The sequence below is a fragment of the Pelodiscus sinensis genome, chromosome 1 (genome assembly GCF_052426305.1).
Source record: "Pelodiscus sinensis isolate ZL-2025 chromosome 1, ASM5242630v1, whole genome shotgun sequence".
NCBI lineage: Eukaryota > Metazoa > Chordata > Testudines > Trionychidae > Pelodiscus > Pelodiscus sinensis.
Genome location: NC_143052.1, coordinates 319,778,783 through 319,804,082, shown reverse-complemented (window position 1 = coordinate 319,804,082; position 25,300 = coordinate 319,778,783). Strand labels below are relative to the sequence as shown.

Sequence of the window (25,300 nt, the reverse complement as noted above, 5' to 3'; positions counted from 1 at the left end):
CCAGGGGGAGTGAACAGCACAGGGAATCATCAAGTAATCCCCTTTCCTGTCACCCATTCCCAGCCTCTGACAGAGGTTAGGGACACCATTCTTACCCATCCTGACTAATAGCTATTGATGGCCCCAACCTCCATGAATTTATCTAGTTCTTTCTTGAACTCTGTTAAAGTCGTGGTCTTCATAACTTCCTCTGGCAAGGGGTTCCCCAGGCTGACTGTGCGCTGTGTGAAGAAAGACTTCCTTTTGTTTGTTTTAAACCTGCTACCTATTCATTTAATTTGGTGACGGGTAGTTCTTACATATAAACCGGTAAGAGTTTCTTTAAATACTCAAAATGAGTGACTGTTTTTAGGGGTTTATGTAAAATATTTCACTGCATCAAGTCTCCACTTGCATCTCTAGTGAGGCAGGGAGCCTGAGGTAACTCCTCTCCCTGGTGCCCCAGGCACCCCCCCCCCCCCCCGCAGTCCCTGTCCCCGTCCCCAAACTCCGCCCTTTCTCTCCCCTGCTTTTTCTCTTTGCACAAAGCCCCCTCCCCCGAACACGAGCCAGGTGATTGCCAGGGGCCTAGGGTGAAGCAGCAGCAAGGGTCGCCCTCCCCCTCACCATAGTGAACCCGAGCACAGCGAGCTGGGAGAAGGTGGTGGGGCTGAACGCAGTGTAGGCTGCTGGTCGCTCCATCTCCCGCTGCTGCAGTGACCTCCCGCAGTCCCGCTAATCCCCCGGGCTCGGTGCATAGGACGTTTGAGGCGGCTGCAAGGAACCTCCAAAACGCGGGGCCCGGGGCAGCTGCCCGACGCGTCTCTGCAGGCAGGATACACCAGACAGAGAGGAGCTGCCCTGTCGAGTCACTGGGAAGCCGGCACCGACCGTGTCCTGTGAGGGGGGCACTAAAACGCCCCTCTGCCCCCAGCTCTACTTTTGCAAACACAACAGGTGACTCATTCCCACCAGGATCACTGTTACCCCTCTGCCCTCCCGAGTCCCCGGCGCGGTTCTGCCTCTGCCACAGGCTGCCAAGGTCTGCCCCCCCCCCGGCCAGGATTTAGTTCTTTTCCAGCCACTACCTACAGCTGCTTGACCCGACCCCCTCCCTCACTTCCATCCCCTGCTCAGATCCCGACTCCGCCCCTGTGACTCGCCCGCCAGCGGGCAGACAGCAGAGCCTGAGTGCGAGTGAGGGCAGCAACTTCAGCAGCTGTGACCGAGCATGCGCAGTACAACCTACACGCCCGGGGGGCACCCGGCCTGCGCGGGGAGGGGGCGCAGCTGCTGGCCCGCCCGCCCTGTGCTCGGAGGCTGCCTGTCGCGCCCCCCCGCCCCGCGCTCTGGGGCGGGCGGGGGAGGGAGGCGCAGGCGGCTGCGGGGAGGGAAGGAGGCGGGTCTTGGGGCGGGGCCAGGCGGCTACTTTCCCCCACCGGGCGGTTCACCCGCCGCCAGGGGCTCTCCGGTGGGAGCCGGGGGCTGTGGCGGGGCCGGTGATCCGGAGGGGCGTGCTGGGCGCCGGTGAGTCGCTTCCGCTGCGCCCTGGGGACTCCGCCAGGGTCGGGCTGGGGAGGCGGGCGGCTCAGCGCCTGGCGGCGGAGCGGGGCTGCCCCCAGCCCTCACAGGCTCGTCTGCCCAGGGAGGCGGGGGCCTTGACAGACTTCGCCTCTTCGTAGCTTCCCCCTCTCCCCCCGCCAAGTCCCCCGTGGCGGTGAGCGAGGTCCAGCCCGCATCCCTGTAACCCCCCGGTCACTCAGCTCCACTCCGCCCTGGCCTGGGCCCCTGGGGTGGGATGGGTCTCCCTTCCCATCAGTGGCCCTGTTCCTGCTCGCCCGCCCCATTGAGCACCGCGCTGGTGCCAGGAGAAATTCCCTCCTTCCCCTTCCGGATGTGGGGCAGTCATAGTCCAGTACTCTTACAGCATTGGCTGCAACCCCGCGCGCTGGGGCTTTTGGTCAGCTAACCCATCCCATGGGAAGGCCCGTCCTCAGCTCTGCTCTCTACTCCTGCTTTCCTGGTTCTTCGTTATCGTGTTCTTCCTGCCAGATTGCGATTGATATCTCCATTAGTTGCCTCATGACAATATTAACATCCTTGGAGCAGGGACTGCCTTTCTATCACAGATGTCTGTTTCAGCCTGATCCAGATCCTCCCTGAGCAGGGCAGGGCCTCTGTCTGTGTCTGTGAAACAGACAATTTGTTTCAAAGGCGTTGCATTTTCTCATGATTTTCGCATGAAGCTTAGAATATTTGAAAAGCATGAATCCTAAAATTTCAAAAGGCAAATAGAACTCCAGATGCATTATTATTTTTTAAATCTTATTTTTAAGACCACTCATGATTTTGGGGGGACGTTCAAGATTTTTAAATGTTTGGGGTTGGCAGTGATACATAAGAGTGAGAATTGTAGCCCCATAAACACTCATAATATGTTACTAGTCACCACAAACACATGGACACAAAATACAGATCTTTCTCCTGTGAAATTATTTGAATTTCTTTTCTTTTCATTCACTCTTGTGTCCTCATTTTGTCACACTTGTCTACTTCAGCCATCACAAATCCTTTATCATTTCGCTTATGTAATCTGTCCTAGCAGCTTGTTACATTTAGCAAGTATCATTGCCTTACTTTAGCGTCCTCATTAAAAGCCACTGATGGATGACCTCTGAGGATTGTTGAACTCGTTTACAGTTACTTCCAATCATATGTACATCCTACTGCAACTAACCCACTTTTTCCATCAAAGCAACATTCTTTCTTGAACAATACCAATCAGCAGCTTTTGTTAAATACATTTTGAACTATGGTGTTTTTTCTACATCTAGTTAGACTATGAATATTTGCTGACATACCACCATTTTTTGTCTTTTAAATACTTTAGAAAGATAGTTTTCTGTGTGCAATAAAGTACTTTGCTGTAGAGCAACAAACACAGCAAACCAGAACTTTAAGAACACAACTATAGTTTCAAGCTACTAAATCCAGAATGATATTGCAGGTAGGATAAGGGGGTAAAAAAATTCCACAGTGGAATTAATGAACAGTTAGCTCAGTCAAATCCTTCTGATACATTCTGTAAATTAACAATATTAGGATAAGTTATTATTAAAGAAAAGAGGTCTTGAGGAAAATATGCCCTCTGTTCAGCTTTAGGAAATGCAAAAGTAGGGGGGAAAGGTAATACCTTCTTACCAGTTAAAAGACAGGGAGATGCAACCAGCAGTTGCTAATTTTAAAATGGCTTATTTAGGGTTGCAACTGTTTGTCTTTGCCAAATGTAAAGAACTAGCCCAACTTCAGACAGTATTGTTGAAGTTTAAAAAAAAAAAAACCTATCAAGTGCTTAATTGCTTCGCTGGATCAGGGACACAGGGTTCAGTGGTTTACTTGATCTAGCCCTTAAGAATTATGGTATTCCATATTTTCAATTTATTATGTGGATTATAGTTTGGTCTGTTTAGGGGGCTTTGAGCTGAGCCCGGTGACCTGCTAGGTAAGGCTGAGAGCTTCTTAATAAGCCTCTAGTCTGCCATTCTTTTATCCCTGATTCCTATAGGTAAGGCTGCATGTCTGTCATGGAGATCAGTCACAAAGTAATGGATTCTGTTACTTCTATGACCTGCAGCAAGCTGGTGTAGCTGGCTCTGGGGTCACTCAAGCAGCTTTGGGCAGGCCCTGTGCCAGCTGCACCAGCCATTGCTGGGGCAATCTAAGGCCACTGCATCCCATCACTCCCCTTCAATACCTGCAGCAGTTTTTGAATGTGTGTGGGGGTTGCATGCACTGCCCCGCAGGTCCTATTGGCTGTGGTTGCCAGCTCCCATTGACTGTGGAGCTGTCACTTATGGTGGAACAGTGCACAGGGACCTCAGAGCCTTTCCTCTTTCTAGGAGCTACAAGGACATACTGGCCACTTCTGGGGAGATATGCGGTGCTAAATAGGGAACCTGCCAGCCCTGCCAACTCTTCGGCTGTGTCTACACCAGCATGAATTTCTGGAAATGCTTAAAACAGAATAGTTTTCGTTATAAGTATTTCCAGAAAAGGAGCGTCTACATTGGCAGGCTGCTTTTCCAGAAAAGCCCTTTTTCCAGAAAAGCATCTGTGGCCAATGTAGACGCGCTTTTCGGGAAAAGAGCCTCGATCGTCATTTTCGCGATTGGGGCTTTTTTCCGGAAAAGAGTACTGGGCTGTCTACACTGGCCCTTATTCCGGAACACTGTTCCAGAAAAGGACTTATGCCCGAGCGGGAGCAGAATAGTTTTCTGGAATAGCGGCTGATTTTGTACAGTAGCGCATCATTGCTTTTCCGGAAATTCAAAGGCCAGTGTAGACAGCTCGCAGCTTATTCTGGAAAAGCGGCTGATTTTCTGGAATAAGTGGCCCACTGTAGACACAGCCTTCATGTCACCAGCATCAGCAGGAGTCCTGATCTTTGTGTTGCCACTCACCTCCCTCAGCATCTGTGCCTCCTGCATGGGACAACCCACTCACACCCACAGTGCCCCCCAGGCCACCTCGCCCTAGAACACCCATGGCTCCCCAGTCCAAGTGTTAGTGAGGAGTATATATAGTACAAATCATGGACCGGTCACAAGCCATGAATTTTTGTTTACTATCCATGACCTGTCCGTGCCTTTTACTAAAAACACCCATGACAACTCACAATTGATTTATATCTTTGGATATCCACGTCCAGATATAAATTTGTATCCATGCAGGGCTTTACACATTGAGAAGATGTTTTCAGAGAACTATCCCAGATGAGTCTAAGCTCTCTTTCTTGAGTGGTAATAATTTAGATTCCACAGTTTTGTATATGTATTTGGAACTGTTTTTCAATGTGCATTACTGTGCAATTATCAACATTTGATTTTCATTTGCAATTTTGTTGCTCAGTCATCCAGTTTTATGAGTAGGGATGCAAAATAATAGTCTATTAGTTGACTGATAAGCCTAGGCTTATCACATAATCGAGTCGACTGCTCGCATTTCCTCCTTGCCCTTGCTGCCTCTGATATAGAAGCGGGGGGGAGGGGAGGGGTGAAGCAGGAGCCAGTGCTGGGGGAGCTGGCTTAAAAGTCAGTTTTCCACAGCACCATCTCTGCAGGGGGTGAGAGAGGAAGGGGAAAGCAGTGGCTTAGCGGTGCTGCAACTCTGCCTTTTAAGTGTAGTAAGAGCCACCTGGCACATCACTGTACCTGGTGCGAACCTAGGCAGCTCTTACTACATTTAAAGGGCAGAGCTGCAGTGGTCCAGACCCGGTGTGAGCCAGGACTGCTTCAGTACCAGCTAATCCTGGGTCCCAAACCTACCCCGTCTGGGCTGCCTGCACTCCCAGCTCCTGCTACATTTAAACTGCCGAGCCACAGCAGCCCCTTATCAACTAATCATGTACTCAATACAAATTGTATTAAGTACAAGATTAGTTATTTACTCGCTACTTAACATCGTTATTTATGAGATCCCTTTGAAACTCTTTGTGGTCAGTTTTGGACTTAATGCGAATTACTCAGGATATTTGTCTGTATACTTTGCCATCTCAACTGTTTACTACTTTTTCCAGAACATTTAGGAATCTGAACAGCGGTGGTCCCAGTACAGATCCTTGTGGGTTCCTGCTACTGAGCTCTCACCATAGTGAAAACTGACCATTTTTTCCTACCCTTTGTTTCCTGTCTTTCAAAGAATTATTGATTCATGTGAGAACTTTCAGTCTTTCACCATGACTGCTTACTGTGCTTAAGAGCTTTTGGTGAGAGATCTTGTCAAAGATCTGAAAGTCCAAGTACACTATATTCACTGGATCACCCTTATCCACATTTGCTCACCCCCCTCAAAGGATTTTAAAAGATTGGTGAGGCATGATTTTAATTTACAAAAGCTAGTCCACTCTTCCCCAACGTAGCATGTTCATCATGTATCTGATGAGCCTGACCTTTATTATAGTTTTCACCAGTTTTGCTGGTACTAAACTTGGGAACGGAGGCAGGGCTAAGGGCAGTATAGCCACTCTGGAAAAGCTGCTTGAGAAGCACTGGCTCCTTGGCGTGGCAGCCCCAAATTCTGCTCTTTTTGCCACTGCGATTCCTAAAAGAGTCCTGTGGTTTCATGGATATTGATTTATATTAAATTGATTTTGTATCCACAAAGGGTTTTACGAATACACAGCTTTTTTTATTATTGCTGCTAACTGAATGCTAGGAGCCATTAGGAAAAGGGATAGAAAATAAGACCATAAATACTATATGTCCGCTGTATAAATCCATGATATTCCCATATCTTGAATACAGCGTGCAGTTCTGCTCTCCCCATCTAAAAAAGAAATATTAGAATTGAGAGAGAATTACAAAGAAGGGCAACAAAAATGATTATGGGTATAGAACAGCTTCCATATGAGGAGAGATTAAAAAGAGTGGGTCTGTTCATCTTCTAGCGGAGATGACCAAGGAAGGATATGATAAGAGGCCTGGAGAATGGCCTGGAGAAAATGAATAAGAAATTGTATTTTACCACTTCACCTAACACAAAAACCATGTGCCAATGGGAATGTGCTGGGGGTGGGGCAGCTCCTAAAGCTTCCCCTTCCCCTCCAGTTTCAAAACAAACTGAGCCCTGCAGCTGCTTTTCTGCAGGGCGCACAGGGCTGCGGGGCAAGCAGAGGCACCTGTCTGGGGCTCCCCACTGCCTCCGCAGGCCTGATCCGGTGGCTTTGTGGAATTACACCAATATAATAGAGTATTTGGCCCCAGAATTCACCTGAATCTAACATTTTTCAACAACATAACACATAACTGCACTTCTAAATTGACTGAAATCAGTAACTTTTCTGGACAACTAAGTTTCTTTATGAAACAAAATACAGGACAATGTAGCACTTTAAAGACTAACAAGATGGTTTATTAGATGATGAGCTTTCGTGGGCCAGACCCACTTCCTCAGATAGTGGAAGAAAATAGTCACAACCATATATACCAAAGGATACAATTTTAAAAAATGAACATACATGAAAATTGTATCCTTTCATATATATGGTTGTGACTTTTCTTCCACTATTTGATCTGAGGAAGTGGGTCTGGCCCACGAAAGCTCATCATCTAATAAACCATCTTGTTAGTCTTTAAAGTGCTACATCGTCCTGTATTTTGTTTCAGCTACACCAGACTAACACGGCTACATTTCTATCAAGTTTCTTTATGACATTTAAAAAAAAATACATTTTGGGTGTGAACATTTTGTTGTGTTTGATGAATAGGTCATGAAAATCAATTGCCTTAATCAAAAAGAGGTGGTTTCACTGTAATTTGGATTGGAGAAGGAACAGCAAGTACTAAAATTGATTTACTGTCAGAACCAAATATGGTGCTTGCATTTATGTACAAGTATCTATTCATGGTAGGCTCAAGAGAACGAAATACTAAAGTTTGGGGGGGGGGGGGGGAACGGGGACCAAAAGATCAGATAAAATGTTCCAGAATAATTTTCTTTCTTTCTGCACTTACAGGAATAATACTGTGGTGTTGCCTGACATTACACAGTTTACACACTGCTAGTCATGCCTCTTTCAGCTAATTTTAGGAGTTAGCTCTGTCCAATTCAGCACCCCCTTCTCTTTCTAGCACCTGCAGCCCTCCTCTCACTTAGAGTTGTGGCATGGCTGCTTTGTGACTCAGTTCTCCAATCAAGTCACTTTCAAGAAATATCCGGCAGTCCGTCCCTCCCCTCCACAGCCTGGACCCTATCAACCCCCAGTGACCCAGGTGGTCCTCTAATTTACTGCCTCGAGCAGTACCACTCTACAGTGTTCGGAAGGGGACCCAGGCTCACTCTCTACTTAGAGTTCCAGTGCCCTGTAGCAAGTGATTAAGGTCTGTGACTGCATCCATTCTCATGCTCTGGCCCCTAGTGTATTTCCTGTGTTTCTTCAGTCCTAATCAGACCTCTCAGGCCTACTAGATCTCAGGGATTCCTACCTCCACTTCCTTTTATCTCTGGAGAGGGGAACTACAGACTTCCTGTCTGCTGCTCTCCTGCATTATTGCCTTCCTCCTGGCTTTATAAAAGCTTCCACCTGTTCCCTTACAGGTGAGCTGCTTTCTAAGCAAAGCTTTTTACACAGCCTAAATCTCTCTCATTTGCCACTAATTTGACTGATTGAGCCTGCCAGACCTAATGTCGTTTTCTGGGTCTAATGTAGGGAATACATCCCAACATACACCCTCACCCTCAAGACTGCACATTACAGTCTTACAATAGCTCTATCTGATTTATCTTTATTCTCCGTGAAATTGTTTTCCATTTCCTATTGTATATGTAAATACATTGTCCTATACAAGACAGACTGTGTTTGCCCATGTATAAATATATACACTAGGGATGTGAAGGTTTAACCTGTTAACTGGTGGGGCTGGAGCAGCTCCCTACCTCCTAAGGACAGGGGGCTGCTCCAGGCCTGTGGGGGGGCCTGCCGTGAACAAGGACTGCTCCAGCACAGTCCCTGCCTGCAGTAGACCTGGGCACCCCACATGCAGGAGCTGTTCTGGTGTTGCAGCTAGTGCAACCCTTACCTGCAGCTGGAGGGCTGCAAGCAGGAGCTGCTCTGGCCGGGCTGGAGCAGCTCCTGCCTGGGATGGGTGTTTCAGCCCAGCGGCAGGTAGGGGTAGCTGGGCTGGGGTGGCCCCCCTCTTACTTCCTTTAATTGGTTAACCAGTTAAACAATATATTTAACTGATTAGCCAGTTAAAAAGGATTTTACATCCATAATATGCAGACAAATATATGATGTTAGACTTTGGTTGCTGAAATGAGAAGCCACTAAAATACTGATTCTGGCAATTTCAATTAGACATTAGAATAAGCATCAGAAAATAAGTATCAACATCTATCAGCTGGATTCAAATGACCTGAATTAATGAATTTTAATGGCAACATTAAAATTAATATTCGACTTACAGCTTTGAACCACATTTTACCTAGAAAACATTTTCCTTGCACAGTATCATTTTCTGTCTTTTTTTCTTAGTCTTTTTTTCTTAGTTACCTATCTTTAATCACACTTACATTTGAAAATATTATTTGTTTCTTCATCTGTTCCTGCTTTTTCATTCCTAATCAGAAGTCATCTTTTATTCATGCCATCATCATATTGTAAAGTATGATTACTTCTGGAGGAGAGAAAACACAAAGAGTTAATCCCCACAAAAGAGTCAATGTGGGGAAAATATATTGCAACTTGCTAATAAGGGTGTGTCTAGACTACAGAGTTTTGTCGACAAAGCAGCTTGCTTTGTCGACAGAACTGAATGTACTCTAGACGCTCTTTGTCGACAGAAGCTTTGTCGACAGTATCTGTCAACAAAACTTCTGTCGACAAAACCCTGTAGTCTAGACATACCCTAAGAGAAAAGAATTACATATTTCTATGACAGAGAAAAGAATTACATATTTCTATGACAGATATTTAGAATTATTTCTAAATAGGAAGTTTTTCAAAGTAGTCAGTTGACGTATCAGCATCTTTAAATGCCAGGACTTTGATGTGCACATTGTGAGTGAACCAGTTAGTCATGTTCTAAAGTAGGCATGTCAAACTGGCATTTGGCAGGCTGCATGCAGCCCGATCAAAATTTTTTGCTCAGACCATGTAGCCAAGTGCAGCTCACAGCTGGCCAGGCCACTCTGCACCACAGCAACTGCTCATGGCCAGTGCTGCTCTGCACACAGCACCCAGCATGTACTCACGGCAAGCCGGGCTGCTCTGCGCTAGGTGCTCTGCGCATGTGCTCACAGCTGGCCAGGCCGCTCTACGCATGGCACCCAGCACGCACTCACAGCTGGCCGCTGTACTCATGCTGCCCCAGCATGCCTGAGGAAGAAGTGTGTGGCTGAGGCAACAGCGACCCCGGGACCCAGGTATTAGTTTGCGGGGGCTGAGAGTGCCTGGCTGTGGGGGAGGATAAGGCATTAGGTTGGGGGTGCCTGGCTCTGGAGGAACAGAGGATTTGGAGTGCCTGGCTCTGGGGGAGAGGAAGGGGTTATTTTGTTAATGTACTTATTCCCAAATAAAATCACAAAATGTATATTAATTTTATATCAAATATATGTACATTTTTTGCAATTGCACGAATTATACGTTTATGCAAAATCTCAAACTTACAAAGTATCTGAAATTTTCAGATGCGTGTTCTATTTGATTAACCCCTGTCTATACTTGTTTTTATTTCAACAAAACAAAGTTATCATATAAAAAGTACCTTAAATATCTATTTAAATTAATATTTTATATGAGCAATTAACAATTTTACACATCAAATTATTGTATTATATTAAACAAGACCTGAAAATTACAAATTATGTTTTAGGTATATTTTATAATAATAAATAATTCCGACTTTCTGATAAAGTACATTTTCTTCGGTGGTCCTGAAAGCTATCAGTTTTTGTTTGTGAGGCCCTCAGTCGGCTTCGAGTTTGACATGCCTGTTCTAAAGCTACATCTACATAACCTTACAGTTTGGATTGTAAGGATGTAAATTTCAGTGTATACTGGCCAGTTGTATTTTAACTTCCCTGTGTTGACCCCACAGGTGAGACAAAAGGTATCTAGTTTGTGTTAACATAGCCTTCTTTAAACAGGATGTTTGCTTTTGATTCTTTTTACCAGAGTGTGTCAATAAGAATGTCAGTTTTCTTTGAAAATTCTTCTATTCTTGTTAGATATTTCTCATGTTATGTTTCTTATTCCAGAGCCACAACTAGTGGCCATAGCAATGTTACAAAGGGGAATTAATATTAAACAGATGTGTGTGTATGTTTTTTTTTAAAGGCCCTGTCGTCATGCAGGTAAAAATGAGCAATTTTTAGAAAGAAATGCAGTATATAGTTACCATAGTTATTTCTAAAGTGAATGTGTGCCCTGAAGAAAATTGCTCTCAAGCGCATGCCTGCCTGAATTTCCTGATTTGTTTTTAGTCTAAGAAAATTCTGACATGGTTTGTTGTATGTAGAAGTGCCAGAAAGCCAGGGGAGAAAAGGTTGAAGGAACAGGTTTGTACGTTTGAGTTCATAAGGATTTCTTTTTATATTGTGACAGACCCATACCAGCTGGCTGCCACATTCACATGGAGGGCAAATATGCTGGACTCTGGGGCTACGTCTACATTGGCATGATCTTGCACAAATACTCTTTAATGCAAGAGTAAAAGTATTTGTGTTAAAGTATTTGCACAAGAGAGCATCTACACTGGCATGTGCCTTTGCACAAGAGTTGTTCTTTTGCACAAAAGCTTCCGTGCCAGTGTAGACGCTCTCTTGCGCAAGAAAGCTCTGATGGCCATTTTAACCATCAGGCTTTCTTGCGCAAGAAATTCATGTTGCCTGTCTACACTGGCCTCTTCTGCAAGAACAGTTGCACAAGAGGGCTTATTCCTGAGCGGGGGCATCATAGTTCTTGCACAAGAAGCACTGATTTCACACATTAGAACGTCAGTGTTCTTGCGGAAGAACTCCCCATCAGTGTAGATAGGCAGCATGTTTTTGCGCAAAAGCAGCCGCTTTGGCGTAAGATCGCGCCCATGTAGACACAGCCTGGGTGAACAGTTTTCTCTTCCCTGAGTAAACAGGGCCGAGCCTAGTGCAGCACAATCAGAGTTTCCTGGGGCCAATTAAGAGTTTGGGGGAAGCAGAAGGCTAATCAGAGTACCTGCAGCTCATTAAGGCTTGCTGGGGTTTCTTTATATGATATCCCTGCAGAGAGGGTGTGGAGCCCAAGATCTGAGAGTGAAAGTCTGCTGGGTGAGAGCTGTGGGTAAGGCAAAGTGCTGTAGAGGAGCAGGACTGCTTTGCTCAGGGACCAGAGAAAAGGTACTGGGAGAAATTGTTTGGGAAAATGGTTCTAGTAAGAAGCTGCCAGACTGGGAGCAGAGGAAACTCTGTTGCTATTGCCTTAGAGCCCTGGGTCAGAACGCAGAGTAGTGGGTAGATCTGGGTTCCCTCGCAACCTTCCCCATATCATTAGAATCTGCCCCGAGAGGAGAAATTAGGACTATGGGGGTTAACCCTAAACTTTGGACTAGTTTATGATGACTGTGGCTCAGTAGGCTGTGACCCTTGCCTTTAGAAAAGGAGAGGCTGTGTAGAGGGCCACAGTGAGCCTTTGAGGCAAACATTATCCTCCAGAAGCACAGGACTCAGTTTTGCCACAGTATGTATTTTCTGTATTAAAAACATTTTAATTCGAGATTTTTTTTTAACGGCAAATACTATTTCCTATTAACCGGTCAAATTCTTCTACTGTTGTTATAATGGCTCAGAAATAATAAATGCCTCCAAAGCCTCAGCTTTTAAAATTAAACTGTTTTTTTTAGTTAGAAATAACGTTTTAAAGTCAACTGAGAAATGTCTCATTCAGATATTTTACATCTCTGAAGATGTGGCTTTACCCATTTTAGCCACTTTAGAAAACTCAAGATGAGACTTGTATGTCAAGTTTCAGCTTGGAGCAAATTTAAATTGGCAAAATTGTAAAAGCCAAAGGAAAATAGCCACATCTCTATAATGGAAATATCAACTCAACCTTAACAGGGTGTGACACAGATATATATTGATGGATTTAAGATTCATATAAGGTCAGACAAGGTTGTAGCTACTCTGAATTCCAAACGCTTTTTAAAAAATGGTTTTAATCTGTTAGATAGAAGAATGATCAGTTCAGCATATAGATTCTTTAGCAGTGTTGAGTTATGAGTGGATGAAAATATCACGATATATCTTTGAGATTTATATTATTTGCTCTCTCCTCTTAGGATCTTAATAGGCCCAATGATGACCAAGTGATGAGAGAACCCACTGAAGACCTAAGTGCCATTTTGTGATTTTTTTAAAATTATTATTGTATAAATAAACTGAACACTCATAATCTCTTTAGTCTGTAAGTGGCTGTAACAACTATTAAAATTAAAGATGGAAAAAATGAAACAATTAAAACGAAAAAGAAAAAGCAATTTTAGTGTTCAAGAAACTCAAACACTCCTTAAAGAAATTAGAAAAAGGAAAGAGGTGCTTTTTTCCAAGCAGCTTAATACAACAATTAATGAGATGAAACGAAAAGCTTGGGAGGAAATAGCAGAGTGTGTGAATGCTGTAGGTGAAGGAGAGCAAAGAACAGGGACAGAAGTGAAAAGGCGATACCTTGACTGGAGAGCACTCATGAAGAGAAAGCGTCTAAATGCAAATATCAAGCTAGTAGGTGCTGGGTTCCACCTTCCTTCATCTGATTTAGATGATTCTGTCAATGAAGATATGGATGAGAAAATGGGATTTACAAATGAATCTAGTTTTGAATGGCTAAATATCACAGACTTCAAAGAAGCCAGTGGATCTTTAACAGAAATCAAAGTGGAAGAGGAAGAGGAGGATCCACAGAATTTTGAAGTGAGTAGTGTAGGTAGTTGTCTTCAGTCTGGCCATTCATTTCACTCCAGTATGGGGACTTTTTCCCACACTTGTAGCTAATACTCCTCTATATTATCATTTCCCAAGATATCGGTGTGAATTGGAGAATCTCCTGTGACAAGCTCTGTTTATATGAATATTTTAAATGGAGCAACCTACACATCTGCATAAGGTCTCGTTTTTGATTAACTATACATTTATTCAGTAATCTTATAAATGTATTTATGCCTACGTTTTTTCTCTTTTTCCCACTTGGACAGTTTATTTCAAAGAATAGGATCCAGTATTCATGTGGACTGAAAGAGGAGTTAGCTTAATATTTCTCCTCTCCACACCTCTGCACATACACTAGAATAGGGAAAGGAGTAACCAATCTCTTTCACAATCCAACCACGTTAGCTGAAGACCAAGATGAATGAGAACGCTTGGTGTCACCTCTAATAACGCAGTTCTGCTGGAAAGGAGAGATGATTTGGGAGAGGGAAATGATTGGTTGATTTTACTGCAGGTGTCAAACTCCTAATAGGCAATATCCCACCTTGCAGCAATGAAATTTCTAGAACAGTAGCATGGGGAGAAGAGGTGGAAAGTGGGAGTCATCTTGTCATTTCATGGACTGTTAATTGTATGGAATTCAAGTTAGGTATGTAAGTGTAACTTGAAACAGTTAACCAGTAATCATGAGCTTATCGGTTTATGTAATGGTTACACACCAATTCTAAGCCCTGCTCTCAGAACATTATCTCCCTGTATCCCACATGATCCTACTCAAGCAATTATTGAAATTAGGAATGTTAAAAATGTAACTGTTGAAAATCTTAGCAGTTACATGCTGCAGCTCTGCAGCGTAAGCTTTATACTGCAGAGCCCACAGCATGTGCCAGTATGTACCAAGAGCCATCTTAAAACTCAGATTCTGGCCTGTACGGGCTCCCAGAGGATCAGCTGCCACCCCGTGCTGCTAGCTCTGTATTGGAACCTATAGCATGGAGCAGCAGCTGACTGCCCGGGAGTGGGGCTGGCAGGCAGGATCCAGTATGCGCCAGGAGTTGGCTTAAAAGCTGGCTTTCAGTGCCCACTGGCTCCCATGGAGCTGGCTACCATCCTGCCCTGCTGGCTCTGCATCGAAGCACTTAGTGCAGGGCAGCAGCCGGCACCCTGGGAGTGGGGCGGGCAGTTGGGAGCCAGCTTAAAAGCTGGCTTCTGGTGCTCACCAGCTCCCAGGGAGCCAGCTGTCACTCTGTGCTGCTGGCTCTGATACAGTCTGCAGTGTGCAGTGGCAATTGGATCCCTAAGAGTGGAACAAGCAGCTGGGAGCTGGTGTGCTACTAAGCTGGCTCCTGCCGTTCGCTGGCTTCAGCTGCCAGCCCTGTTCTTGGGAAGCCAGCTGTTGCCCATGCTGCGGGCTCTGCAGTATAAAGCTTACGCTGCAGAGCTGCAGCATATAACTGCTAAGATATTCAACAGTTACACTGATGCTTTAACATTCCTAATTCCAATAATCGGTTTTGGGATACAGGGAGATTATGTTCCAAACCCAGGCAGTTCTATTCCTTAAGCTCCCATTGGCTGGGAATGGGGGACCATGGCCACTGGAGACGTGGGGGGCATCATGCCTGCAGACAATCAATATAAACAAAATGTCTCATGGATCACCAGCAGGTTACCTTAATGGGCTGCATGCCGAAGGTTGCTGACTCCTGCTTTGCAGCATTAATTAATGTTACGTTCAATAACATTCCAACTCATGTTAAGTAATTGTTCAAAAGAAATTTTGAGTGTGTCCTAGGAGGTTGTCATGAAATCTATATGGAAAACTAAAAACAATGACTGCTTACTAAATCTGAGAATTCTTTAAGTCATCTAAATAACCCCTGTGACAACCTATTTTTAAATGAACCTTTGCAGAATAAACAGCAAAGGTTTTTCTTTCTTTCTGCATCTGTACAGTGGAGGTCTGCTGAAGAAATTTTCTGTGCTTCAGCACTAACCCCTGTGAATTTGTTGCTGATATAAGCAATGCCTTTAGTAACAATAGAAAACTCAGGGTTTGAATTTAACACATTAATTGTATAAAGCACAAATGAAACGAATGTCTGGAATAATTTCTGAGATATAACTAGAAACAAGAAGTCTCCTTTGTTTTAAGTGAGGTTGAACAGGTGTAACTGGCTGAGTATGGTATGAAGAGGTATATTAAATAATTATATTTCTATTTCCTCCCAACAGTTTCCTATTGAGGAAGAAGAAGAAATTTTGTCATCAGTTTTGCCAGATTCCAAAAAGGAAAGTGATCTACCAGATTTCACTCACATTGAAGAATTTGGAAATCTGAGCTCTACGCAAGCCCGACTAGCCTATGAAGACTCTCATTTGCTCATAAACCTGGAGAAACAAAAACTAGAGCTGGAGAAACAGCGGCTGGATATTGAAGCTGAAAGACTACAGGTGGAGAAAGAGCGCCTGCAGATTGAAAAAGAGCGATTGCGGCATGTAGGTCTAGAGCATGAGAGACTTCAACTGGAGAAGGAACGGATCCAGATTGAGCGGGAGAAACTGAGGCTAGAGACTCTGCGTGCTGAAAAACCTCCTGTGGAAAATGACATCAGCCAGGTGGAGAAACCAATTTTACAGCCTCTGGATCTAGAAACTGAAAAATTAAAACTTGAAAAGGAACGTTTGCAGTTAGAGAAAGAGAGGCTGCAGTTTTTAAAATATGAATCTGAAAAGCTGCAGATTGAGAAGGAACGTTTACAAGTGGAGAAAGAACGCCTTCGAATTCAGCGAGAGGGTCACTTGCAGTGAATTTTTTTGACTAAGGTATAATAAATACAGTGTTTTGATGTAAGTAGTTTTTAATACAGAAACTGTCCTAGAGGTTTAACTGTCTTCTGTCCAAAGTTTAATGTTGATGTTAAATTTAAAAAAAAATTAAAAATGAAAAGGAATGGTGCTTGGTAAATCAGTGTGCCTACATAAATGGAACTTACGTACTTGTGAAACTGCTTTTCAGTGTAGAAGAAGCAAGTGTTACATTTCTCTTGGTATTGTATAGTTTGGTGTCCCATTAAGGATCAAGACTTAGATGTGTCTTTCTGCTGTTATAACAGTGCTACCTTTAAAAATATACATACTATCAAAACAAATCTGCACATATCATGAGGGAATGGTGTTGACGCTAGCCCAAACATTAAATATTGCTTTTTTTACACAAATAAAACTACATGAGGTAATTATATTTAATTTCATTTTCTTTACTTAAAAAAGTTTTTCAAAATTCAAGGAGTTTTGAGAATTAGTGAAGTGAAAGTTAATTTCAATACAAATGTAGGTTTATTATTCTGCTGCCTAGTAGCCAGAAAGAATAAAAGAGAAGGTAGTACTGTGTGCTTGGGGTCAATATATTAGACCAGTATTTCCCAATCTTTGAGCATACGGACCCCCTTTTCAATCTATTAAAAATTCATGGACCACTCCCTCCATGGGGGAGAAAAGAAAAGTAATTTTTAATCTTTCCATGGACCCCCTGTAGTACTGTCATGGACCACCAGGGGTCCACAGACCACCAGTTGGGAACCACTGTATTAGACAAAGTCAAATAGGGTTGCCAGATGGTTTCACAAAAAATACCGAACCAGCCAGCATGAGCTGCACATGTTCCAAGCAGCCTTCTGTAGGGCGAGCACATTTAGATGTCTGTTTTTTTCTGAATTTGTTTTACTAGATGGAAGGCGCAAATACCGGGCTGTCCGGTTCAATACCGGACGCCTGGCAACCCTAAAGTCAAATAGGAACTGTATCTGAATTAAAAAAAATGGACTGATGGCTGGGTAAGATTTAACAACACTATGCAGAGGTTTCTACTTCCAGATTACCAATATGAATCTAATGAACGCTCCTAGTGGCAGAAAATAATTATCCATGTGATTGCTGTGAGGTGACCTCTGTGGAATAATTTAATAGATCTAGTCCATTTCTTAGCTCACTGTTATGCAGACTGCTAAAGAACAGACCACAATTAGCTCACTTATTGGTAATCTCAGGAGCAAGGTCAGTGACTGCTGTTGTGATAGTTGAACCAACAAATGTACCTGAATAATGAGCTCAACTTCAACTGTAAAAGTATATAAAAATTCACAATGTGTTACAATATCTGTAATGTTGATGGGAATAGTGCATAAAAGGGAGACATAATTAAATTAATAAAAATTAAAAGCCACATTGATATGATTCAAGGACTGTTGAAATTTATGTATATTAAAAATAGGAGATATGGAGCCAGAAGTTAAAGATCTGAAATTTGTATATCAGATATTAGGTCTGATTGTTGGACAAAATAATAAAGGAATGGGCAGTTCCTTCCATCACTCCTTTGAGGGGAGGGGGAGTCCTTAAAGAGATTTGAGTAAGGAAAGTAAGAAAATAATAAAAAGAATAGATGGAAGGAACAGACAGCTAGTACTGGAGTGAACTTCACAATCTTGGCTGCCACATTCCCATAATTTTCTGGAACCCCAAGCCTTCATCATTCTGAGCCTGAGAGATGTTCTGGCCAGAGAAACAGAAGGATCCAGATGCCATTGCTACCCCTACTGGCTCCAGCTGCGTGTGCTGGATATGATCTGGGATGACAGTTATTATCATCTTGAAAAGAGACTGTCAAACAAAGGAGCTTGCCCTTCTATGATTGGACTGTAACAACCACAGAAGCAAGGACATCTCCAGCCCATCTCAACAAACTACTTCTCTTTTCCCAACAGGATTATTACCCCCTTTGTTATCATTGAGGGTTTAACCTTTTGAAAACTCTCTCTAGCTAAAGGGAAAGGGATCAAGGAATGACTGCTTTAAAGTGTAAAGTATTAAATAAAGCTTTCCTTTTAAAACACTATTTTCCCTTTTCTCCTATCTTTAATACAAGATTAAAAGGATATTTAATGGTGTTTCTCCATGGTGTTAAGCAGCCTGAGATCTCTGTATACCAAGCCCCAGACCTCAATGAACATTGTCTAATGTTGGACAATGATTAGGTTTTGTTTACATATTTTGCCCATATATTCAATTTAAATTAATACGACAATGCACATACATAAATATTAATCCTGCCTGGCCAAGACTTGACACATTGGTAAAGTGTTGTGAAGAAGCTTCCATTGCTGCTTTTTAAAAAAGTCTAAGGTTGTTAGTATTTTTATATATAATACATTTACTTAAATTAAAAAAAATAAAGAAAATATTTAAATGACAGCAGTCATACTTACCTGTTTGTTCTAGTTGAGCCAGACTTTATATTTCTCATCCTTCACCTTTAGTGTCTGTTTGAAAATTGAAACCGTGTTAGTGTTAAATTGGAATACATGTTGAGTAATTTACATAGGTTATGTGTATGTAAATATATTAATACCACTACAGGAACATTTTTATCCTGCAAATAAAGTGTTATTTTGCTGCTATTGAAATAAGTATGCTTCCACAGTGGAAATAATTTTTACTACTACAAGTCAAAATTGCTGTTGAGTGGGTGCTTCTTATAGAGACAAAACTTCTGGTCAGTAGGATAAACTACTATTTAGTGGAGAAGTTATAACAAAGCATCCAGACTTCTATCATAATGCTGGTGTGCATTGTAGGGGTGCCAGATCTTAGAATGTTATAGTCAGTAATGAGATTTTTTTCTGACACGAAAAACTCCAGCCTTCACTTGATTTTTTTTTTGACTGCCCTGGGGAAAGCCTCCTTTGATTAATTGTGTTCCCCACTTACCCACCAATCTGACGTGCTATTGGGGGCAGGCATAGCTCTGTCCCCTTCCCTAGGGGCTAAGAAGAGTTACTGAGTAGGGGAAGAGGTCCAAGGGAGAGGCTGACCATGAGGTGTGAGAAGCAAATAATCCAGCAGCTCCCTCCTCATCCTTCTCCTTATGAGAAAAATTGGTCAGTCTATTGTATGCGCCTTCCCTCAAACACCTAGGCTACGTCTACACTGGCATGATTTTCCGGAAATGCTTTTAACGGAAAAGTTTTCTGTTAAAAGCATTTTCAGAAAACCGCGTCTAGATTGAGGGGGGCTTTAAACTAGGTTTGTCGGGGGCAGGTGAGCAAAGCCCACAGGTAAGTGCTGAATGTGCGGGACTGGGAGATGGGTTGGAAATGGGGGGGACTACGGCCTATAATGGCAAGGAGAAAGGAGGGTCAGGGCACAACAGGGAGGCAAGATCAAATCAGTATCTTAGATGCCTATATACAAATGCGAGAAGTATGGGTAATAAGCAGGAAGAACTGGAATTGCTAACCAATAAATACAACTATGATATCATTGGTATTACAGAAACCTGGTGGGATGGGACGCATGATTGGAATATTGGTATGGAAGGGTACGGCTTGCTCAGGAAGGACAGACAGGGAAAAAAGGGAGGAGGGGTTGCCTTGTATATTAAAAATGTACACACTTGGACTGAAGTGGAGATGAACGTAGGAGATAGCTGTGTAGAGAGTCTCTGGGTTAAGCTAAAAGGGGTAAAAAACGAGGGTGATATCATGCTAGGAGTCTACTACAGGCCACCTAGCCAGGTGGAAGAGGTGGATGAGGCCTTTTTTAAACAATTAACAAAACTATCCAAAGCCCAAGATTTGGTGGTGATGGGGGACTTCAACTATCCAGACATATGTTGGGAAACTAACACAGCGAGGCACAGGCTATCCAATAAGTTTCTGGACTGCATTGGAGACAACTTTCTGTTTCAGAAGGTTGAAAAAGCTACCAGAGGAGAAGCTGTTCTGGATTTGGTTTTAACAAATAGGGAGGAACTAGTTGAGAACTTGAAAGTGGAAGACAGTATAGGGGACAGTGATCACGAAATAATAGAGTTCATGATCTTAAGGAAAGGTAGAAGGGAGACCACCACAATTGAGGTTATGGATTTCAGGAAGGCAGATTTTGATAAGCTCAGAGAACTTGTAGGTAAGGTCCCATGGGAAGCAAGACTGAAGGGAAAAACAACTGAGGAGAGTTGGAAGTATTTCAAAGGGACGTTGTTAAGGGCCCAAAAGCAAACAATTCCGCTGTGTAGGAAAGATAGAAAATATGGCAAAAGACCAGCTTGGCTTAACAAGGAGATCTTGCATGATCTCAAAATAAAAAAGGAGTCATATAAAAAATGGAAACTAGGACAACTAACAAAGGAGGAATATAGGCAAGCAACACGGGAATGCAGGGGCAAGATTAGAAAGGCAAAGGCACAAAATGAGATCAAACTAGCTACAGGCATAAAGGGAAACAAGAAGACCTTTTATAAATACATTAAAAGCAAGAGGAAGACCAAGGACAGGGTAGGCCCACTGCTTAGCGAGGAGGGAGAAGCAGTAACAGGGAACTTGGAAATGGCGGAGATGCTCAATGACTTCTTTGTTTCGGTCTTCACCGAGAAGTCTGGAGGTGTGCCTAACGTAGTGAATACAAGCAGAGAGAGGGTAAGTTTAGAAGATAGGATACACAAAGAACAAGTTAAAAATCACTTAGGAAAGTTAGATGTCAGCAAGTCACCAGGTCCTGATGAAATGCATCCCAGGATACTCAAGGAGCTGATAGAGGAGGTATCTGAGCCTTTAGCTATGATCTTTGAAAAATCATGGCAGACAGGGGAGATTCCAGAAGACTGGAAAAGGGCAAATATTGTGCCCATCTATAAAAAGGGGAATAAGAACAACCCAGGAAATTATAGACCGGTCAGTTTAACGTCTGTCCCAGGGAAGATAATGGAGCAGGTAATTAAGGAAATCGTATGCAAACACTTGGAAAGTAATAAAGTGATAGGGAATAGCCAGCATGGGTTTGTGAAGAACAAGTCATGCCAAACTAATCTGATAGCTTTCTTTGAAAAGATAACGAGCCTTGTGGATAAGGGAGAAGCGGTGGATGTCATATACCTAGACTTTAGTAAGGCATTTGATACGGTCTCGCATGATATTCTTATTGATAAACTAGGCAAATATAACTTAGATAGGGCCACGATAAGGTGGGTGCATAATTGGCTGGATAACCGTAGTCAGAGAGTTGTTGTTAACGGTTCTAAATCCTGCTGGAAAGGGATAACAAGTGGAGTTCCTCAAGGGTCTGTTTTGGGACCCGTACTATTCAATATCTTCATCAATGATGTAGATATTGGGATAGAGAGTACTCTTATTAAGTTTGCAGATGATACCAAACTGGGTGGGGTTGCAACTTCTTTGGAGGATAGGGACATAATTCAAAATGACCTTAGCAAGTTAGAGAAATGGTCAGAGGTAAACAGGATGAGGTTTAATAAGGAGAAATGCAGAGTGCTCCACTTAGGAAGGAACAATCAGTTCCATACATACAAGATGGGAAGCGACTGTCTAGGAAGGAGCATGGCGGAAAGGGATCTAGGGGTCATAGTGGACCACAAGTTGAATATGAGTCAACAGTGTGATGCTGTTGCAAAAAAAGCAAATATGATTCTAGGTTGTATCAACAGGTGTGTTGTAAGCAAAACTCGTGAAGTCATTCTGCCGCTCTATTCTGCACTAGTTAGGCCTCAGCTGGAGTACTGTGTCCAGTTCTGGGCGCCACATTTCAAGAAAGATGTGGAGAAATTGGAAAGGGTACAGAGAAGAGCGACAAGAATGATTAAAGGTTTAGAGAACATGACCTATGAAGCCAGGCTTCATGAACTGGGCTTGTTTAGTTTGGAAAAAAGAAGATTAAGGGGGGACATGATAGCGGTTTTCAAATATCTAAAAGGGTGTCACAAGGAGGAAGGCGAAAATTTGTTCCTCTTGGTTTCTGAGGACAGGACAAGGAGTAATGGGCTTAAAGTGCAGCAGGGGAGGTTTAGATTGGACATTAGGAAAAAATTCCTAACTGTCAGGGTGGTCAAATATTGGAATAAATTGCCAAGGGAGGTGGTGGAATCTCCCTCTCTGGAGATATTTAAGAACAGGTTAGATAGACATCTGTCAGGGATGGTGTAGACGGAGCTTGGTCCTGCCTTGAGGGCGGGGGGCTGGACTCGATGACCTCTCGAGGTCCCTTCCAGTCCTATTATTCTATGATTCTATGATTCTATGATTGGCAGGACTCTTTTCCGCAAAAGCACTTTTTGCAGAAAAGCGTCCGTGGCCAATCTAGACACGCTTTTCTGCAAAAACGCCCCGATAGCCATTTTCGTGATCAGGGCTTTTTTGCGGAAAACAAATCTCTGCTGTCTACACTGGCCCTCTTGCGCAAAGACTTTTGCCCGAACAGGATCAGCATAGTATTTCTGCAAAAACACTGACAATCTTACATGAAATCGTCAGTGCTTTTGCAGAAATTCAAGCGGCCAGTGTAGACAGCTGCCAAGTTTTTCCGCAAAAGCAGATGATTTTTCAGAAAAACTTGCCAGTCTAGACACAGCCCTAGTCTGGAAATGAAGAAAGGAGGAGCACTTTGGTGCTACCCCTGTTCCAGGCCTGGGGGGGTGTGTGGATAATGACGAACCTCTATAGCTGCAGAAGGAGAGCTACACTAGGGGCCAAGGACCACCTGTGGGAATGGGGGCAGAGCCAAGTAGTTGTGCAGTTTGGGCATGGGAGAACTAAAGTGTACATGAAGTTGATATGAGGGCTGGGTGCAAAAAATTGATTTGGGGTGTCAGGGTTGATATGAGGGGTATGGCGCAAAATTAACTGATAGTGGGATGCAGTGGCAAACATTTTTACTTCCAGCTGTATACTAATAACATAGCTGATACCATATGGGGCAGAGGGAAGTTCAAAACATTTTCAGTCTGTAAAAAGTAAACATTCTGTGGCTAAATTTATGGAATTCTTTTGGTGGGTGGGTGAAGGCCTGACGCATGATGTTCAAACTGCATGGTTAGAAGTACTGAGATTCTGACAGAGTGGACTCCAGCTCGCAAAAGCTTATGCCCAAACACATCTATTAGTCTTTAATTGGCCACAGGACTCCTCATTGTTTTTGTGGATACCGACTTACACAGCTACCCCTGTAGTACTGGGATTGTCCGACTGGAAGCCACACATTGAGGGAGATTGACTGTCTGTGGGCAGATTTCTCTTCTTCAGTAGAAAAAAAGAGTTTGCCTGCTACCAAACACAATTCCCTCTTTCTCAAGACCTCACAGAGAGCACTTGATAGGTACAGAGTCTATCCTGAGGGCATGGGTTGAGACTGGGCAAGATTGGAATAGGAGTAAGCAGGCTAGTATGGCTTAGCTGTTATCTAGCACTCTGAAGAATACCTGAAAAAACATAAGGAATTTCACAAGCCACTAGAGAGAGTGCAGAATTGACCATCATATGCAAATTTGACAGTCTCCCATGACCTGAACAAAGACTTGAACTGGATAACATAATACCAGCTTTCCTTACATTCAACATCCTAGTGACATCAAAAATAAATATGGGGCACTTCCAGCCCATTCAATTAGGCTCAATAGCACCAGGACTAAAATTGACAAGTAATTTTTTCCCTCCTTCTCCCTTCTTATTCTAAGGGTCCCCTTTTTTTCGCCTCTCAAGATTATCTCCTCTGAAGAAGCGAATTTTGCCCACAAAAGCTTATGATACTTATAGATAGTCAGATTGCTTGTTTAAATTTAACTCTTTGGAAATTTTCTGTGCCATTATCTCCTGTGGCGGGCCCCTCCCGCCTGGGTCCCCGACCCCTTGTGATACGGTCTCTCCCTGGCCCTTTAAGCCAGGCCAAAGGCCCTCTGGCCTGAGTCCCCAAAACAGTCTACTGCTGGCCCTTTAAGCAGGGCTAAGGCCCCCTGGCCTAAGTCCACAAAACAGTCTATAGCTGGCCCATTAAGCAAGGCCGAGTCCACAACGCAGTTTGTCGTTGTAGCAGGGGCACACCCCAGGTAGGGGGACCTGGGCCCCCCCTACTCCACCGGGTCCCAGCCCAGGGCCCTGCGAGCAACCAGGTACCGGGTCACTCTCTTGGCGGGGCTATCCAGCCGAAACGCACCGAGGTTCTCGGGCCGGGAGCGGCGGTTCCTGCTCCTGCCCTGGGCCACTTCCTACATGGACCCCCGGGCTTCCTTCCCCTGGACTTGCCCAGCTGGCTGCGATCTCCAGGCTGGCGTCCCCTCGGCAGGCAGGCAGGCAGTCTCTGGGTTGCACCGATTCACCTCCGCCTTCCTTCCGGCCTCTCCTGGAGTCCCTGGCAACCGCTGAGGGAGAGCTCCCTTCTCCAGTCCTTCTCCTTCGGCTGCCTTCCCTGACTGAGTCCTGGCCCAGGCTTTTATAGCCCTGCTGCAGCCCGGGCATGCTCGGTAGGGCTGTGGGGGCGGGGCCTCTGCAGCCAGGTAACCCTGGCTGGGCCCTGTAGGTTTAGTGCGGGGCTGCCTCGCCCCGTCACATCTCCTTAAACTGATTTTTTTTAAAATTCTTGCAAAACAACTTCAGTAGGAGAATGAGGCAGGAGCTGGGGAAGAAAGACTGGAAGGAACAGACTCAGGGGAATAAAGGATGGAAGGTTCTGTCACTACTGAAGTACATGCCTCTCCAGAACTTGGAATAGAACTAAGAAGTTCTGTGTTTCCATTTTCCTTTTGTTCTCAGCAAATAGCCTGTAAAACTTGCTGGCAAAGTGTGTGTCTCTTTTTCCTCTAGTGGCTGGTCCATATCATAGAATCATAGGGCTGGAAGAGACCTCAGATGGTCATTGAGTCCAGCCCCCTGCCCAAAGCAGGACTTACCCTAACTAAATTATCCCAGTCAGGGCTCTGTCAAGCCTGAACTTAAAAATCACTAGGGATGGAGATTCCACAACCTCCCTAGGTAACATGTTCCAGTGCTTCACCACCTTTCTCGTGAAATAGTTTTTCCTAATA

General features: G+C 43.8%; 1 protein-coding gene and 1 long non-coding RNA gene across 3 annotated transcripts; one reads left to right on the top strand and one right to left on the bottom strand.

Moving 5' to 3' along the window:
* The first annotated feature begins 1,266 nt into the window (after positions 1 to 1,266).
* On the top strand, positions 1,267 to 18,331 carry MSANTD4 (Myb/SANT DNA binding domain containing 4 with coiled-coils). 2 transcript variants are annotated; one of them, XM_089775675.1, is made up of 3 exons: positions 1,267 to 1,506; positions 12,792 to 13,419; positions 15,670 to 18,331. In XM_089775675.1, the coding sequence occupies exons 2-3, from the start codon at positions 12,949 to 12,951 to the stop codon at positions 16,243 to 16,245; spliced, it is 1,047 nt and encodes a 348-aa protein (XP_089631801.1). In that variant the 5' UTR covers positions 1,267 to 1,506; positions 12,792 to 12,948; the 3' UTR covers positions 16,246 to 18,331. The 2 variants fall into 2 exon arrangements, with proteins under 2 accessions (XP_089631801.1, XP_089631802.1); XM_089775676.1 differs by lacking the exon at positions 1,267 to 1,506 and adding an exon at positions 10,370 to 11,850.
* On the bottom strand, positions 6,167 to 24,647 carry LOC149525916 (uncharacterized). Its single transcript, XR_016348555.1, has 4 exons — positions 24,489 to 24,647; positions 18,702 to 18,755; positions 9,049 to 9,152; positions 6,167 to 6,303 (listed from the first exon to the last, which is right to left on the bottom strand). It is a non-coding gene; the product is annotated as an uncharacterized LOC149525916 (long non-coding RNA).
* Positions 24,648 to 25,300: the final 653 nt, after the last annotated feature.